Genomic DNA, 19,115 nt, shown 5'->3' with positions numbered 1-19,115 from the left:
TTTGTGGAGGAAAATGATTGAATCCACTGTAGATGTCTTCAGCGCGCTCCTGCGCTCACTTAAGGGCGCCATTATTCACTCATAATTCTCATTATAAACACGTTCAAATCTTTTCCAAACCTCAGACTTTGCTTTAGTTGCTGGTGCTACCAAAACGTAATCGTCAGAGGCAAGCCTCCGTTTCAACTAGCCTACTCAGCATACATTTTCGCATCTTTCTCGCGCTAATCGAAACACATTACATGACCGCTCATTTACCGCACAAGTCCGAGCCCGGTCCGATTGGTTCGATTGGCAATGGGCTTCTTCGCACTGCCTGAACATGAGCTATTGTGCTTTTAAAGACTGACCACGCGCACCTGTCCACGCGGTCGTCTGCTCAGAGCCTCGGTACACACTCTCCGATGGCGATGTTTACATCATGCCTGCCTAGCGGTCCATAGCGGACTCGCGGACGCAGAAAGTATAAGAGGTTTTAAGATGCAGTCTGTAAGACGCGAACGGGAGCATGACCTGACGCGCGACATTGCAGAAAATGTGCGGTTCTCTCCAGAGATGTTTTGCCACATTTCTTTTATTAAGGATGATTGCTGCGTAGTATCTGATGTTTCAATTTGCTTTAACTTCTTCAAGTGAGTTGCAAAAGTTTTGTGTGTGTGTGTTCAGCAAATGGTGGGCAGCATTTGAATTCGTGACGGGCCGCAGGTTGAGAACCACTGCTTTAAACTGAAGGAAGGAATGAAAGGTTCGTTTGTAACATCGCACAAGGCCAATAAGAGGGTGACATCTAGTGGAGAAGATATGTAATTAGATTAACGCTAATCTTACGTTCAATGTCTGCGGAATTAAATATGGAAAAAAATCGATTCATGGTCTTTGAGAATCGATTTTGAATCGACCACATTTTAAAAAACGATTAATCGAAAAATCTATTTTTTTACCCAGCCCTATCGAACAGCTCCATGGCGTGAGTCCGACCAGCTTTTTCTGTTAGGACACAAAATAGAGGCCATGCTGTCACAAAGCAGCGCATGTCCCTTTGGCTGGTGGAGACTATATCTTTAGCCTATGAGGCGCGCGGACTCGCTTCGCCCTCAGGAGTTAGAGCTCATTCCACGAGAGCAGTGGCTTCATCACAAGCTTTCTCAGTGGTTCTTCTATATATGATGTCTGTGCTGTAGCAGGATGTTCCTCACCAAGCACTCTTGTCAAGTTTTACAGTCTGGATGCGAGGATGGCTCCTGCCTCCAGGGTTCTGTCCACTTGAGCAGATGCTTTCCTTGGATTCCAACTATCAGGTACGTCAGGCGTTATGGTATAGGATTCCCATACGGTGACGTCACCACAGCATCGAAGTGACCTATGAAAGGGAACATCTCGGTTACGTATGTAACCACGGTTCCCTGAATAGGAAACGAGATGCTGCGGTCCTGGCCGTACCGTACCTTGATAGCATTTCTTCAGTTCATGAAATCTGAGCAAAATAGCGCGCGGCACTCAGGTATACGATGCGTACGCATGCGTAGGGCGGTGCCAAGCACTATTTGGCCAATAGGATTGGTGGGATGGTATAGGGCTTCAGACATTCGTCACATCGAGAGGTGTTCCCATACTGTGACGTCACCGCTGTATCTCGTTCCCTATTCAGGGAACCGTGGTTACATACGTAATCGAGATGATCTTCGCAATTTAACATCGCAAAGGCCTTTAGATTAGGCATACCAAATTTGGTGTTGATCTGAATAAATCTCTAGGAGGAGTTCGTTAAAATACAACTAATAAAAATTACAAAAATTACACAAAATTTGCTCATAATATTAAAAATAACCAACTTCCTGTTGGGTTTAGAATTTTGCTCCAAGAGTCTTTTTTGTAGGTATTGGAGAGTTACATGAAGCACCCGGCTGCAGCCTGCAGATCGAGGCGGGGCTGCACCTGGGGCGGGGTTGCACGTGCAGCACCACCCTACACCTACTCTGATTGGTTCAATCGTCTTTCATAGACATACATGATAGGAAATGTGTGCGTACTTGGTGTAGGACAGAGAATGCGGTTTAAAAAACTACAAACGCTGTACAGTTTTATAAAGCCTTCATAATGCACAAAAGAAGAAAAAAAATATTAGCCTGTAACTCGCCATGTCCCTGAAATGATTGTTTTGTTAAATTAAGCTGATCTTTAGGCTAACATACGAATACAGTAAATTAATTGGGTTGATACGAAAAATAACCATGGTTTTATTATAGTAAAACTGTAGTAACCCATGGTTTTTTGGCGTGTTGACTACCATTTGTATAACCACAGATTTACTACAAATACCATGGTTAAACCATGGTTAATATAGCAAAACCATGGTTAATTTGTGGTTACCATGGTTTAACTATAGTTACCATGGTTTTTTGGTTTTATTTGTAGTAAAACCATGGTTAATTTTCGTAAGGGAGTAAGACGATCAGGTCTTCAGATAGAAGAATGAATTATGAATTAAATAATTTTAGAACATATGATTATTTCATATCATCAGAGTATGAGAAAAAAAACGAAAGGGTGTATCATTACTGTTTTAATTTATATAGCATGACAAGACAATTATTTTTACATATAATTATCCGTCATGCAGTTGATAAATGACACTGCAATAGTCTAATGTGTCTGCCAATTCAATTTTTATGAAACTTTTAATTTTCTTTACTACATTGCAAAACATAGACTTTTTATCCCCTTTATTTCAGGAATATGCTGCTCCTCGTTATTTGAAAGTGAAGAAATCTATAAACTTTTATTTCTATCGGCCAGTGATGATTCTGAAAGGACATACCTGTAAACCGTTGCTATAGTAACGAACACAATTTCATGATAATTGTGCTCTTATCTTACTGCAGTCTCACAGCCACTGTCAAATATTGAGATAAACTTTATAAAGTATCATCTATTATATTATATGAAATTGGTATCTTCTCCGATATCCATTTTGTGACCATTGAGCCGATTCTTTTTGATCAGCTGGAATGATTCGGGACATTTTACGTTTAATGTGGCTTAATGCATTAAAACAGTGTTTTTAAAAGACCAAACTCAGTAAACAAATGAATAATAAAGCATTCTATTCACTAACAGGCAGATGAGTCCAGAATAAGAATGCAATGTGTTTAATTACGTTTTAAGCGTTTTCCTCCCATAGAAAACCATTTTTAATAACACAATAACACATTTTATTTACAGACAAGCAGGTTATGGGTGGAAATTAAATGCTTTGTGTTCGTATTCTGCTTGTCTGTGAATAAAATGCTTTATTAATAATTTGTTTACTGAGTTTGGTCTTTTTAAAACACTGTTTTAATGCATAAAGCCACGTACTTTCACGTTAAGTGTGCTTTTAGAATGTCCCAATTATTCATTTGTGAATTAATCTGGTCAAGAAGAAACTTGTAGCAGCTAACATCTCTTGATTCAATAAATCAGACATAGTGAGTTAAGTTAACAATAAAAAACTGCATTATAGTAAAGGCTTTGTAAAACTGTACAGCGTTTTTAGCTTTTTAAACAACATTCTCCATCCTACACCAACTACGCACACATTTCCTATCATGTAAGTCTATGAAATACGATTGAGCCAATCAGAGTAGGTAGGGGCGGGGCTGGACGTGCAACCCCGCCCCAGATGCAGCCCCGCCTCGATCTGCAGGCTGCAGCCGGGTGTACTTGAATGTTCGTGCATGTACGTAATACATAGTTGGAAGGCTGTTGATTTTCTTAGTATAGGTGGCGCTGTCGAGCCATTTTGCCACACCCTCTTCTAAAATCCTATATTAGACGAAAATTTTGACGCGTGTGCAAAGTTTCATTACTTTTTGAGCATGTTTAAGCCCTCAAACATGCGATTCATTTTGGAGAAGAAGAAGAATCGGAATAATAATAATAAACGGAGCAGATATAGGGTCCTCACACCATCTCGGTGCTCGGGCCCTAATAAACAACAGAAGTACGTTGTCTGTCTGGCTGCTGTGTAAACATTTAGAATGTATACACGCCCCCCTCCTGTTTAATATTCAGCCCGGCCTGGTTAATCGTTTTCCGTCGCCACGCCCCCTCATTCATTTCAACATGATTCCAGCCCACTACAACTTTTTCTTTATTATTTCCAGGCCACGAATGAGATTTTAATGAAGACGATCTGGATTTCTTTATTGCACAACTTCAGAAAGTATTTTATTTAATTAGTCTCATAAAGACCCCACAAAAGGATTTGGTGATCTTTGCTTGACTTAAGCCGTTTTCTTAAACGGGATCGGACACACGGCACGTCATTCTCGGTGCCACTCCCAAAGGATTAAGTTGTTGGAATTGGAATATGGAGCAAACCCACTAAGCACGAGAGCGGGATTCCTCTGAGTGTGTGGCCGAGTGGGTCGCCCCGTGTCCCGGCCTTGCGTGTGCTGGAGATCCCGCAAATATGGGATGTGGATTAAGGAAACTGGAGGACCCGGAGGACAACAACCCGGGAAAAATCTACTCCACTTTAAAGAGACCACAGGTCGAGACCAAAACAGACTCCGTGTACGAGTATGTGCTGCTGGACTTCAGTCTGGAAGGTAGGCTACAGATCAGTGCAGTAAACAAAGATTTTATGTGATGCTCGCTAACAAAAAAAATCCATCAAAATACAATTCCAGTTATTCCTACTACAATGAAAATGCGTTTACTCCGTATTAGTAAACCGTTACAAAATAAACGACTTTTAAAGGGTACTAACAACTTGAAGTATGTTTATTTATTTGCAGACGTTTACGCTTAGCATGTTACATTTTTCATTTTGTTCGGTTGTAATGAATGAGAAAGAGCTCCAATTGTTCATTCGGCTGTTTCTGAAAACTTAGCAAGCTGCCTGGCAAGAAAGCAGTGGCACGTGCCAATACTATGGTTTGAGCCGTTTGCACTTTCAAACTTGTGGCATGTTGAATCTTGGCATGTGTGTGAGGGTTTATACCGTTTTACCCCGCAACAGCGCCAGAGCTTCATCACATGTGGAAATTGGTCAGGAGGTTTTTCCCTCAATTAACGGCGTCTGAGGCGCACAGACAACAATACACCCGCGTCTGTTTCACGAGATGACATTCAGTCATGCTCGCTTCCTCTGTATAGCATTTCCACCATCTCTATCATTCTTGGTTTGAAGGGACCATGCGCAGTGTACTTCAAGTTCGTACTCCCCACATTCATCGTTTCTGGAACGTATAATGATGTGTACATTTGCCTGGAGGAGAAGCGGGTTGTTTGAAGATTGGTGCTGGTTTCTGTTGCGAACCAGCCTTGAGAGGGAAATGGAAAACGCGTAGTGGAGATGGAAAACCTGTTGTAATCGCTGAACACTGTTAAGATGGAGAGGAAACCTCAGTCGCTCCTCTCCACTTACGGAGCTTCAGGGATTCTTGTTCGTGTGATTTCGTAAAGGGCTAGAATATAATTTTATGATGGGAAATGAGCTGTACAGTTTTCCAGTTTTAAAGGAAACCGTACTCTCTCTCTCTCTCTCTCTCTCTCTCTCTCTCTCTCTCTCTCTCTCTCTCTCTCTCTCTCTCTCAATGCCATGGTTATTTCCTTGGCGAAAATTTAAGTTGTAAAATTAAAAAAAAAAAGGATGTAAGGGCCATTTTTCCCTGAAATTTCAAGACTACTTTTGGATTAACTTATTTCTACAATTTTTTTTTTCAGAGAACTATAACTATTACAACATTTTAACATTAACATTTATCCTGATAGTGAATCATATCTCCTGAAAGCAAGTCTTGTGTCCTATATCCTGCATATGAAAATGACGAACAGTTATTAAAAGGTAAAAAGCAGGCTACTTTATTGTCCGAACAACAGGCTTGATTTTATGGAATTTAAGCACTCCTTCCATTCCGATGACCATGTGTTTAAAGTAGGTTTCGGATCAAATCTGAGATTTCTATGGGGCACTTTTCTGTAGATCGGCCTAAATTCTTTGATGGCAACAGTTTAAAATAGAGATGTAGTATAGAAAATTGTAGACAAAATTATATACATATGTAGTTGGTCACACACACTTAAAATTACCGTTTTGTGATGGTAGTGTAGATCTGTTCAGTATCCAGGTTGTTGCTTGGAATGTGAAGCATTTTTGCAGGGTCACGTGTCTCCACCTGCCCAGGACTCAAATCAATCACTTTTGAAAGACTAGATAATTATTTATTACCTGAAACCGACCTACAGTGGAGAACAAACTACATTTTCCTAAATTTTAAGGTAACAGATTAGTCCTATTTGAAGTTACCCCAGCAGGAGTAGAAGGGCAGTTTTTATTTATTCATAAATGGTACTCTGAAGCACTTAAATGAGATATTTGGGGGGGAAAAAATTAGGGAACCCTTACCGATACCTCCAAGTTATTGGTGTTAATCTGTTACCTGCTGGTGCTAATTTCCTTAATTGTATGAATCCCCTATTAAACTGGAAGCATTCCTCTAATGTTCACTCAGATTGCAAGATGTCGGGCAGCTCTAAGGTGAACGAAACCCCTTATGTCAAGATGAAGGCCAAAGGGTTGACCCTTTCAGCCTTTGCAAGAAAAGTTGTTCGTTCCAAATCTGTTATTTCTTAAATATTGTAGCTTTACAATTATTCTAATTCATTCAGTTCCCCCCAAAAGGTTGTTCATGCACAAGAAGACAGGATAATGTGGAGATAATTGGGGAATCGGTTCAACACTGCAGCTGGAATTGCTCTACATTTTAGCGCTGAACAGGATAAGGATCTGTCTCGGTATGTTGAAGAGAAGTCAGACTAAAAGCTCACTTCAGTGGAAGAAGAGTGGACCAAGATCAGACCAGCTCAATGTGAGATACAAGTGATGTCCTGTGGGCGCAGATCTTAATGACAGTACCTGGAAGTGCTGCCACTTGGTCTCAAAAGTCAACATGCATCAAAAGCCTCAAATAATGGCAGAACAATAAATCCTGTTGTAGTGCAACACCTCTTTGGTCATATAGCTTTTTGTCTGAATGCAAACATGTCTACAAGTGTAAGAGTGAGAAGTCTGAGGGGAAAGTCATTTGGTATGTCTGTTCACCCTTTGTTCCAGCCTTTCATTTCTGAGAACACCCAGTGTACAGATGCCTGAAGTGTGAATGTTTGACACTGCTTACCGGTTGGCTTATGCTATTTAGACAGATCTGCATTACCGGCTCCTTCACGTCGCGCTGTCTGCATATTGAGTGTAACCTGTGGAAACACCTCCTTGGACCTGTTTGTCTGTGAGTGTTTTTGGGTTATGAGATGTAGTTGTAGTTTTGGACTTGGTTCTTCTTTTTAGACATGAACCTTGGCATGTACACCTACTTCTATCTAAAAATCATGGTAGGGCTGATCATGAAGTTGATACGGACTTTGTATGGCTTGGAAGAAATACCACAGCTGTTGTATTTTGCATACTTCTTGTATAGACACAGACTTGTCATGTCAAGACTCAGGACATGTCTCTTTCTACTCTAAAGCAAACTTTCAATTGAACAAAAGTTATTTTAAAGTTATAGGTTCTTCATGGACCCATAGATGGCATTTAAAGAACCTTTACTTTTAAGAATGCTGTATTGTGTTTCTGGCAATGTTCACGGTTGGACTTTTGTCAGATAACAAGTCTTGATCGTTGTACAATAGGATTTGCAAAGCTACATGTAAAGAATCTTAAAATGGTAAAAGGTGTTCATGACTGTTGGAAATGTCCAAGGTGTGGTGCACTCCATGGCTTTCTTGGATGGTCAATATGGCTACGTTCACACTGCAGAGCTTAATGCTCAATTCCGATTTTTTGAAAAAATTAAATTTTTTTGCAAGGCCGTTCACATTTCCAATTAAATGCGATCTTTTGTGATCTCCTGTGTGAACGTGAAATGACCTAGAAGTGACCCGTATGTGCAGAAGAGTAACAGCGGAGCTCTTTTTGCAATATTAAAGTTATTTTCCCAACGGAGCCAGCACAATTACAATCTTCTCGTTTTAAGAAGAAAATTAAAAAGGAGGAGAGCAAGGTTTTTGGCCATGGCGTTTTGTGGAGCAGTGTTAGCAAAGTCGGTACAGAGAAAGGTGTGGGGGCGGAGTCACAGCCAGGAGTGGTGGGAGGTGAGTGGCTTTACTAATGCATAATTCATCAATTTATCTTCTCGTTCCCGCCTACTTCAACGCAGACGTATGACGTTTGTAGCGTATCAATGACGTACGGGTCGGATACATGTGGCCTGGCCGTTCAGACGGAGGTCACATTTCAAAAGATCATATACGTATCGGATTCAGGACCACATACCCAAGTGGCCTGGGTCACATTTGAAAAGATCGGATCTGTGTCGTACAGACTGTCATGAAAAGATCAGATACAGGTCGCATAGGGGCAAAAAAATCGGAATTGGGTCGTTTCAGCCTGCAGTGTGATCGTAGCTTATGTGTATTGAAGTTTAATTTAGTTATAAAATGATAGTCATAATTTTTTTATATATATATATATATATATATATATAAGAATTTGACATGTAATTACTGTAATGCCCCCCCCCCCCCCCCCCAAAAAAAGGACCATTTATTGAAATGCAAAAAGTCATCTGTTTATTTCTAAATGAGCTATTTTAGTTGTGCCTTCCATATTTATAGGAACTTGCTTGAGGTTTAATTTGGGCAGTTAGTTGTGGAAAGCCAGCTGTTCTTGTTGCTGAAGCAGACAGAATTACAACTAGTGGCCTAAATCTCTACCTTGGATCAGTTTCATTGAAGAAAGAAAAAGGGGGATTATCTTCAATGTCTCCGTTTAGCCTTAAATCACCACTTGACAGACCTTCAGCAACTGTCCTGTCCAATAAGAAAAGAGGAGTATATGATGACCATTTTTTTTTAAACCACTCCTTTAAATGATCGTATTTTACATTTTAAACCTGGTTTATAGCCAGAACATTGAACTGAAAATATTGTTTCAATTTCATTCTGATCTATTGAGAAAATCCTCTTGCTCCATGTGAAGGGTTAATCTCCTTTTTGGTTAATCTCATATAACGTGCTAGTTAATGAGTAAAAAAATGATTTTCCTGACATATGTAGCATATAACATTTTTAGGAATAATTACAACTGGGGCTCTGAATGTCCAGCTATTTATCAAATTAAACCACATCAACTGGACTTTACCTTGGATGATTTTCAGGTTTTGACATTTCTTGTGACTTAAATGAACTGCTGTGACCTTGCAATATTTTACAGGGTTAAAACGGCTCCCTCATTCACTCTCACACACATACACTTAAAATGGAAAGGAACAATATTTTGTGTAATGAAAATGAATCCTGTTTTAAGGACCATAACTATCTATTGCATTGAATAGCATTCTTTTTTTTTATTGACATTTAAGCACTTAAAAAAATACTACCAATGTGTATAAATATGCTTTATAAAAATACCACAAAGCAAAATAAATCCCGTAAGAGAATTGTATTCTTCTACTTAATGCAAAATATAAATATCTTTTAGAAATAATTTGGAAATTTTGCCCCATTTGTCATTTGCCCCCTTTCCTTTACATGGTTCATGCACAAGACCAGACATCCAATATTATTATTATTATTATTTTATTTATTTTTTTCTCTCCATTTAACCCTATCTGGGTTATAAAATGTTTTCTTTATTCTCCTCTTTTAAACACATGCACACAGTCTCTGTCTCTGCGGAGAACAGAGACCTCTGTGTGAGTTGGCAGGAGGAGGGGTGGGTTCAAGGGTTTGGGACAAATTGCTAGTCTTTCCAGAGAACTTTCCACTGTGTCTTTGACGCTTCTCTGAAGCTCAGGTGCGGGGGACAGGCATAGATGCGTGCCTGTCAAAGCCCTTTATTGCCCACAGACACTGCTGGGATGGTACAACATTCAGGTAGCTGCCAAATCAGACTTGGAGGGGAGTCAAAAACCCATTCTCCTTCATAGCTGTTTACCATTTTGAGGATGAGTTTACGGGGAGAAGATATTTGGTCTGGGTTTTCTCAGACTAAAGTTATGTTTGCTGGTCTGCCCCAGTGTGGGAACCAAAAGTGTGTGTGTGTGTGTGTGTGTGTGTGTGTGGTAGAATGTTGTGTTTTTGAGGCGGAGTGTGTGTGTGTGTGGTGTAGGTCCAGCCCTCCCTGTAAACAGCAGCTCTTTGTGGACACAGGAAGTGTGTTGGGGGTTGTGGGAGAGGAGGGAGACGTCAGGGTGATCTTCTGTCAGAGGCTGAAGACAGGAGAAAGAAGCCAACTAAACGGTAACACACTATCGAAGAGCCACTTCGAGAAACCTTAACATAGGCTCTGTTCCAACACCAGTGGGTGGTCTTGCTGTTTGCTGCCTACATAGACTGCATCCTAAGTGGTTTAGAATCTGAAAATCCAATGCTGTACATAGGCAGCTACCATAAAACAAATTTTTAATTGCAGAACATTTTTTTTATTACTACTTTTAGTTGTTTCTGATTCACATTAATTCAACCATTTTGAGTTTGTTATTCAGCATGGATGGTTTAAATGTATTCAAAGTAACAGTCAAGGCATTTGCAATGTTACAAAATATTTAATATATATATATATTTAATATATTATATATATATATTTTGCTTGTGAGCAAAAGTGACTTAAAAAAAACATTGAAGAGTCTCACTGACTTCAAACCTTTGTGACTCTATAGTATACATGCTGTGTTTAGAACGATCAGTCATGAATAGTGGTTGACTGATATTGATTTTTTTACTGCCAATCTAATGAAAATCAGGGAGCCAATAGTGTGTGTGTGTGTAGATGACAAAGTATTTTTCACAAATTAAATAAAAATTAAGAAGGAAGTAAACATGGTAACCAACAGGGTATTCTGGGAAGTTTGTGTGCACTGGGAATCATATTTCTCAAAGCAAGCCTAACACTCATTTTACATACAACACATAGTGAAAATGACAATAATATGACAGTGGGAAAATGCATAAAACGCAGCATAATTCGAAATCACAAGTTCAAAAGTTTCAAGCATTCAATTCACACGGGCCGACCGTCACACAGAGAACACGCGATCATGCTGGATAAAAATGCACACTTCACAAGATCTCACAACTGGATTCGACTAAGTGTGTAAGGTTTGTGAAATTAAATGTTCATTAGCCATTCAAAGATTTGTTTAAATGAAAGAAATGCATATTTGCTTAATGCTGATGGCAAACGAGAGTGTATTATGATGTTTGCCTATTACTTTTGCCTATTACTTATCTTTAATCGTTCTATTTGATTCTTACACCGATTTCTATCCGTATAGGGCTTGGGCATCGTGACGTCATTACTTGCCGTTGCCGCCATGTTGATGGCATCTTTTACTGCTACTCTGAATACTGCAGTTTTTAGACCAGGGGTGCCCAACCCTGCTCCTGGCGATCGACTGTCCTGCAAAGTTTAGCTCCAATCCTAATCAAACACACCTGAAGCAACTAATTAAGGTCTTCAGGCTCACTTAAAAATTAAAGGCAGGTGTGTGATATGTCACTCGACCACTAGTCATAAACCGTTAGGCTCAGATGGGCTTCTTCTGTATGAGATATGTATATTGAAAATTAAAATGGGTGCTTTATCTAGATCAATGTGTCATCAATGTGATTTTGTTTGTCTTTACACAATTTTCAGGAGTGTAAAAAAAGTTATCATTTGGATGCAAAAAAGGAACATTTGTACCAGGAACTTTCCCCCCCAGACCTGTTGCTTTCTGTGTTACCACCGCGGTCTAAAGTACCGGGAAGATTAGGCAAATAGACTGGTGACGTAGGTCTGTGTGCATTCCTCAATATAAAGTACGCTGATTTTGGACTTGGATCCTCTGTAGTTCGGACTTTGCGCATTCGTCTCGGGAGTGTGATGTCCGACAATGCAAATCTGGTAATTCTGCAAACAGCAGCGTGATAACATCAGTCCGCTCAGCTTGGTTACTGCAATTTTCCTCACTGTATATTTACAATAAAATGAAATAGGATATCAAATACCACTGCCTCCTTTTGTTTTCATGTAAACATAATAATAGCCGCAGAAATGTACTTCTTTCAGAGAAATTAGTATATATACAGCCATTACAATGAAACAAAATATTATATCAATTTGCCTTTTTTATTTTCATTTTAACATCTAGATAAATTGAATACAAACCAAAGATTACATATTAGATTTACCCAAATTAATGACATTTTATGTTTAACCACTAAAGAGACATCAGAGCCAGCGGCACATATCAGAAGGTCTAGCCGAGGTGAGGCTGCTCTCGGCGGATACACTGATCGCGTGGAGCTCACCGTCTCCGAAATCGGCAAAACACATTTTTAAATCGGCATTGTCTTTATAAATAAACCACAGATTTGAGTTTTAAACAACTACATTCTCGCATAAAATACTTTTTAAAATTACAATTCATTACATAATAACAGTAATATTTTGAAAATGATCCAAATAAATGGTTTTATTTACAAGGCTGCGTGAACTCAACCAATCAGCATGTTTAGCGCCCAAGTTCCACCCCCAAAAGTTCCGGAACTTTGAAAAAGTACCACCTTTTACCCGGAACTTTATTTAGTTCCTGGTTCCTGCGGTGGAAACAAACTGAGTACCAGCCAAAAGTCTCTAGTTCCTGGGTAAAGTTCCTGCGGTGGAAACGCGGCTTAAATGGGCAGTTCTTGGCCAAAAGAAGCTATGAAAAACAATGCACATAATCAAAAGTCTGAATTTGTGAGACAACCTGTGGCTTCATCGTTTTCATTTGTTTTAATTCTAATAGCTTAGCTTATATGGTGGTTTCCACTGAGTTTATTGTTGTGCTGTATTCCTCAGGCAGTCGGCCTACAGTTCAGTATCTGTCCTCGCTGTGCGAGCTGCCCCATGCCCTGCAGTCATACTACACCCAGGGCTACGTACTGGCCACCCTGCATCCCATCATCCTCTCGGTGGGCCGGACCCGCTTCCTGCCCTGCAGCCTGCTCTACCGGGCCATTTTGGTCCGCCAACGTTCCAGGTAATGTTCACCATGATAAGGACCTTTGCAGCCCCTATTCTGTACCTCCAAACCCCTTGACCAGCTCCTTCCAAGTAAATAATTAACTTTAAATGAGTCATCATGAATATTTTATAAGATTATAGTGGGAGGTCAGACAGTCTAGCTGGAGTGGGAGGGGCTTGTGTGAAGTCATATTGGGGTACTGATGTGGATTAAAATTTAAGTTAAAAGAAGCCCCTGACTATGGTGTTGTTTTTCAGCAACCAATACAAACCTGCAAAGAAGCTGTGGAGAAACAGGACAGGCTCATTTCAGTTAAATGTAAATTGTAAATCATTCAAAAGTAAGGTCTGGGACAGTTGTATGTATGTTAATAGTGTTGTAGTGTGAAAAACCTTGTGTAATACCAAGTCCTGTGAGTACTATTTGATTGATGTCTGAATCCAGTGAGCATAAGCTTGAATGCACTTTTAAGAAGAGACAAGAAAAACTTGCAAAATGCTTCTTTCTCCGGCATATCCACATCCATTGTTTGCTTGACTTCCTGTCTATTAAGATGCCTCCATCTGGTCATTTCTTGAAGGAAAGCCGCATAGAAGTATCTTTGCATCCTGTGATATCCAGCTCTACTATTCTATGGTTGCTTAAAGTATAAAATACTGTCTCTAATGGACTAGAAATAGACTTGACAGATGTTACTATAAAAAGTAAGTTTAATTAATTTCTGCCAAAAACAAGCTTTGTAGTCATTAAATCTTTGCTTGCGTCTGAAGAATCACTTTATATAAGATGTAAATCATGAAATGTGCTGTTTGAAACCAGTTTTCTTTGATGCTGGTTTCTTAATAAGCCATTGACCAGTATGGTCCGTTGTGGTCAGAAGGATTAAACATCTTAGCATTTTAGTACTTTGATAATGCATGACATGTCAAGAATAGGAGATGTCCACTACAATAAAATAAGCATAATGTATTCATGAAGTGAGTTTAAAATGCATTTCCTTAATTGATGTGTGTTTTTTGTGTTGTGTGGTTGCAGTAAACATGCAGTGCCAATGATTGACAGCTTGCCAGTGTTGCGAGTGGAGGAGTGGCCACTGCCCGGAGAATCTTTGACCAGTGACACAGTGGGACTGCTCATAGACAGGGTCTGTGTTTTCATTTCAAATGCTTTTGTCTGTTGTCCATGTACTTTTTTTCCATGTCATTTACAGTGTGCAACAACTTAAAAAAAAATTGATAAACCAGTTGGGTTATTAGTTCAGGTTTTTACCCCACCACAAAAAGGAACTATCTATATACATTTTCAAGAGCCATGCATTTTTATATTTACTAGAAATTATATTTACTTGTTTTGAGGGGAAGTCGTGGCCTAGAGGTTAGAGAGTTTGACTCCTAACCCTAAGGTTGTGGGTTCAAGTCTCGGGCCGGCAATACCACGACGTAGGTGCCTTTGAGCAAGGCACTGAACCCCCAACTGCTCTCCGGGAGCTGCAGCTTAAGTGTGTGTGTGGTGGGGGCAACTGCATGTCATTCTTTATGTAGATTATACATGAAATAATATCATTAACATGCATTTAGAAAGTAGATTGGGTGAATTTTTATTTCATGTTGACTATAAATGTCAGAGGTCTTTCTCTTCAAAAATGTATCTGCGTACATTTCTGTTCCTTATAATGGAATGTTTAGATAAACAATCTCATATCATATGACTGTCTTTTTTGTGTGTGTGTTTGTCCTCAGGTGAACAGCTATGCCAGGGCTGGCGTGAGGTTCCTGGGGTCAGTGCTCCAGCAGGCTGGAGGAGGGGGGTGTAACAGTAGAGTGCCCAGTCCCAGGAGGGGCTGCCGTTCCCCGCCCCGCACACCGCCTGGAGACGCAGATCTAGAGGGCCGTGGCTACAGCCAAGGTGAGATGGTCCTCTAATCTCATTATGGACCATCTGAAGTCTAATTTACTAAACCTTTTTTATAGATTTAAATCCGATACATAGATGGACTATAAATGCTTTGGATCATGCACGATTGGGTGAAACTCACAAAGAACATGTCACATTTCATCCAGAAGCAAACAGGAAATTATTATTTTTTTTTTTGCTTTAACATGTTGACAAAGAGATACATCGTTTAAAAAAAAAAAAAGTGTTTTTTATAACTTTACTATTTGCTTTTACTTCCTCTTCAGTTTGTGTTGAGTGGTGTCTGTTTACTTTGGTTTAACCCTGTTATATTTTTGTCCTCTGTGGAGCCCTGGCATCTCCTCACCCTCTGGGCATCATACCAACCTCTCAATTCTCCATGGCAACCATTTCGGGGCCACATGTGAGATTAAGAACAGTCAGAGGCTGTTAGTGTCTTAACACGAGTACCGTACCTCGTTTATCTGCCTTGTTACACTTATTAGTTATGGTAGATGGACTGATTTTGACCTATTAAAATGGTGTCTAAAGCAATGATCATTGCATGATTACTTTACTGAAATGTGCCAGATTTTGAGGTTGCACTGTTCTGCATTGGTCATACAAAACGTGTGACGAGACTCCCTATGGTTTTCAGACCTGAGATTGTTGGTGCTGTTTCACTCCTGGGCTCCGGGCTGTGCTCCGCTGGACTCTCTGGCCTGCTGTTACCACCAGGGGGCGCTGTCCATGCGCGTGTCCAGGAAGGGTCAAGTTGTCAGTGCACTCGAAGCTGATTGGCTGGAATTGACCGCAGCTTACTACCGCAAGGGCTGGTCATTAGTCGACTCCTTTGTTTACTGGGACACACCTAAAGGTAGTTCTCAGACTTGGTTTTGACTCCTGATTCCCTGAGTTGGTTGTTTATCCGTCTGACAAGTTTGTGTTTGTGAAAGGAAGCTCCTCTTTAGCTCTTCCTAAGGAATACGTTAAGATTATCTTACAAGGCGTTACCTGATTGTTTTTACCAAGCCAGAAGCCCTGTCATCTGATCTTCTTTTTTTTTTTAACCAAGTATATCTTTTCATTCTCTAAAGTCATCTTTTTAATCCTTGTCTTTATTATCCTCCTCCCCATCTCTCTATCTTTAACCAAAGCCATATTTCCCTTCTCCTGTCTCCAACCACAACTAAATTTAGAGCTCACGTCCCTAACCTCACGACCATGCTTCCTGTTTCACACAAGACTAATAGGAGCTAAATCAGATGTGTGTGTGTGTTCGAGACATCTGGAGCTAGTACATTTTCAACATGAAAAGCAGTTTACAAAGTAGCTCTATATCTCGTTCTTCTATCCCATGTCATATGTTCCCATATGTATGTTTCATGTGTATACTGTATATAGAGTGTGTGTGTTGTCTACCTGTATATATTATGTATATAAATATAAAATATGTATAATTTAATTGCAGAAATGTTCTCAGTGTTGGCTCTACAATCTTATTCACTCTTCTTTCATCCTCTCACACATGTTGGTGCACATGGATGTATCTTGCTGTCTTACAAGTAGTTCAGTTTCATTATCTTTTGTAGGTCATTGACATACTTCCAGCACTGACTAAATAAATGACACCTACAAATTTCTCGGTGGGTGAAAAATATAATATAACAGAATAAAATGGTCCCCTGCATTATAAACCGTGACTTTTAACATTAAGATCTGAATAATAATGATAAAAGGAAATCTTCAATAATGCTCCAGGTTAGGCATTTAAACATTCAGACACAAATCCAGACATAACAATGTAAACATGTAGCTGTGAATAGTCATTTATTAGTTAATACAGTGTGATGAATATATTTAATGGTTGTTTTTACAGGTGAGCCGGTGCCCAGGTCTCTAGAGGGGCTGTTTGTCTATGAGGAGAAAAGCATAGCGCCCCCTGCCAATGACACTGTTGTAGTGGAACAGTGGACCGTTATAGAGGTGTGACTGCATGTATGATCACATTATCACATGAAGGAAGTTAAGTGTGCACCATTTTATGTTGTCTTTAATGATTTCCTGTTTGTTTCACAGGGTTCAGATGTAAAGACAGACTATGGTCCTTTGCTCCACACATTAGCAGAATTCGGCTGGCTGCTCACTAGTGTGCTGCCCACCCCAATTATTCGCCATGACAGGTGGGACCCTCACAGTACAAGTCATATAATTATGTTTCTTTACACCCCATCACCGGGTCCCAAGCTGACCGTTTTTCTTTTCCTGCAGCGAAGGGAATCTCGCCACCAAGCAGGTTGTTTTCCTGCAAAGACCGGTCAAAGGCCAGACGGTACCACAACACAACCAGGTGTGTGTTTGCTAATGTCATTTTAAACAATGACATTTGTAAATCTGTTGCTTTACTTGTAATTTTGTCTATTAGACATATTTTAAGGACGCAATCCAACGCCCTCCATTGACTTTCTATTGCGGGAAGCTGCCTCCTTGTCATTTCTGACAAAAAAACAAGAGCACTGACTAAAAGCTGCTATGGTGTACAGTAAACAAAAAAAAATATAGTTTTTATAACCTTACCGCAATAGAAAATCAATGGAGAGCGTTGGATTTTGTATCTCAACTATCTCGTTTTGTTCTTCAGGGATCCACGCGGCGAGAGGTGTGTAGTCACTCTGTGAGTCGGGGCGTGGATGAACCGCACACAGAGCTGTCGTCTCCATGTTCAGGGGGAATCGGCGGTTTCCCTGTATTTGGAGGGGGGTATCCCAGTGCGCTGTCCCATTTAGACGAGGGAGGATATGAGCCGGACGACGGGGCTGCAGAAGTCACCTGTATGTGATGGACTAACTCAAAAGATGCAGTTTTCTTTTTCAAGTTCTGTCAGAAATCTTTGGCGATTGAGAGTGGCAGCTGCCCTAGAATTTACCACATCACCAGACCACAAGAGACTTGTGTTGCTGTATTAGAAACAGACTTGTGGAACTTTTAACGTTTTGTAAATTATTTTTTAACAAGCCATAACGTATTACAGGCCGGTTTTATTTACACTTGTATTTTTAATTTTAAGCACAAAGTTTATGTGCAATGATACTTTAACACAAAGTATCAAAAATGGCACTGAAATTCACCTGTTATTTACATCATCAGTATTTCACAGCATTCGCACAATACCACATGTCCAGTTCAAATCACATTTGTCAAGCTCCAACACTTGTTTTTCTTTATCATCACTGAGTGTCCTTCCTCACTGTTCATTTTTTGCTATTCTTTTTCCTGTTCCTTTTTTTTTTTTTACTCCAAACCAGCTGACAATTCAGTTGTTCAAACACCTGCCACAGTTCAACATAAACTCAGGAACCGAGTGTCCAAACAGCCCTTCTGCAGGATGCAAATTTTACTCGCTGTGCAGATTTGTGACATGCTTACATTTTCTTACAGAAATTTCCCAGGTCAAAACATCAGGAATGCTGCTTATAGCTTGAGATGCTAGATTTTAAGAGAAAAGCACATGCAGTGTAAACCTATTGAGCTTCAGGCTGGAGCCCATGAATGCCCATGAATACTAAATGCTGAATTTGATGCTGTAGTCCGGTTTATCTGATTTCTGCCATGAGCTCAAATGTTGCTTGAATTTTTGTTAATCTCCTGGGAATTTCTTCACATTATCCAAAAGGGGAAGATAATAACACTCTGATTTGTATGTTAAGATGAGCATTTCAGTTCAATAACTGCTATGGGACTATGAACAGAGTACTTCCTTTTGTTAGTATAAACATAGTTCTCCTCAGCTAAGGTGGTCAAATTTGTTTTATCTGGGTTTTTTTTTCAAATTGAGCTGCAGTGGTGCCACCTTACAATTCTTGTAGAATTTTAACCATGTTAAGGGTTGTATTTTTCACGTCTTATGTTGCCTTGACAATGTTTATCCCACTTTGAGGAATGGCAGAATAGAATAAGCACATTTTAGTTCGCAAAACAGACTATCAATGTTAAAGCCAAGATGAACCGAATGAGATGATTCTTCACTTTCAGAAGCTGAGCTCAAGACATTTAACATATTCTTATATGCCAGAACTGTGCAGTATTATTTACCAACTGTAGTATTTAAACATCTTTCAGGCAGTTTTTTGTAATGTTTTATTAAATGGGTATTTACTTCATATTAAAGTGGCTGTTTGTGTGGTC

General features: G+C 39.7%; 1 protein-coding gene across 1 annotated transcript; it reads left to right on the top strand.

The window, feature by feature from the left end:
- The first annotated feature begins 4,151 nt into the window (after positions 1-4,151).
- rftn2 (raftlin family member 2) lies at positions 4,152-19,097 on the top strand. The gene is made up of 9 exons (XM_059562133.1): positions 4,152-4,592; positions 12,872-13,052; positions 14,073-14,181; positions 14,777-14,942; positions 15,589-15,807; positions 16,810-16,916; positions 17,010-17,113; positions 17,202-17,280; positions 17,572-19,097. The coding sequence occupies exons 1-9, from the start codon at positions 4,454-4,456 to the stop codon at positions 17,767-17,769; spliced, it is 1,302 nt and encodes a 433-aa protein (XP_059418116.1). The 5' UTR covers positions 4,152-4,453; the 3' UTR covers positions 17,770-19,097.
- Positions 19,098-19,115: the final 18 nt, after the last annotated feature.

The sequence above is a fragment of the Carassius carassius genome, chromosome 11, assembly GCF_963082965.1.
Source record: "Carassius carassius chromosome 11, fCarCar2.1, whole genome shotgun sequence".
Taxonomy (NCBI): Eukaryota; Metazoa; Chordata; class Actinopteri; order Cypriniformes; family Cyprinidae; genus Carassius; species Carassius carassius.
This window is presented reverse-complemented; position numbering and strand designations above follow the sequence as displayed.

Excerpts from the sequence above, each read along its gene's own strand:
- rftn2 (XM_059562133.1), top strand. The coding sequence starts at position 4,454 with ATGGGATGTGGATTAAGGAAACTGGAGGACCCGGAGGACAACAACCCG. Across the intron at positions 13,053-14,072 it reads TTGGTCCGCCAACGTTCCAG|TAAACATGCAGTGCCAATGA; the intron begins GTAATGTTCACC and ends GTGTGGTTGCAG. Across the intron at positions 14,182-14,776 it reads TGGGACTGCTCATAGACAGG|GTGAACAGCTATGCCAGGGC; the intron begins GTCTGTGTTTTC and ends GTTTGTCCTCAG.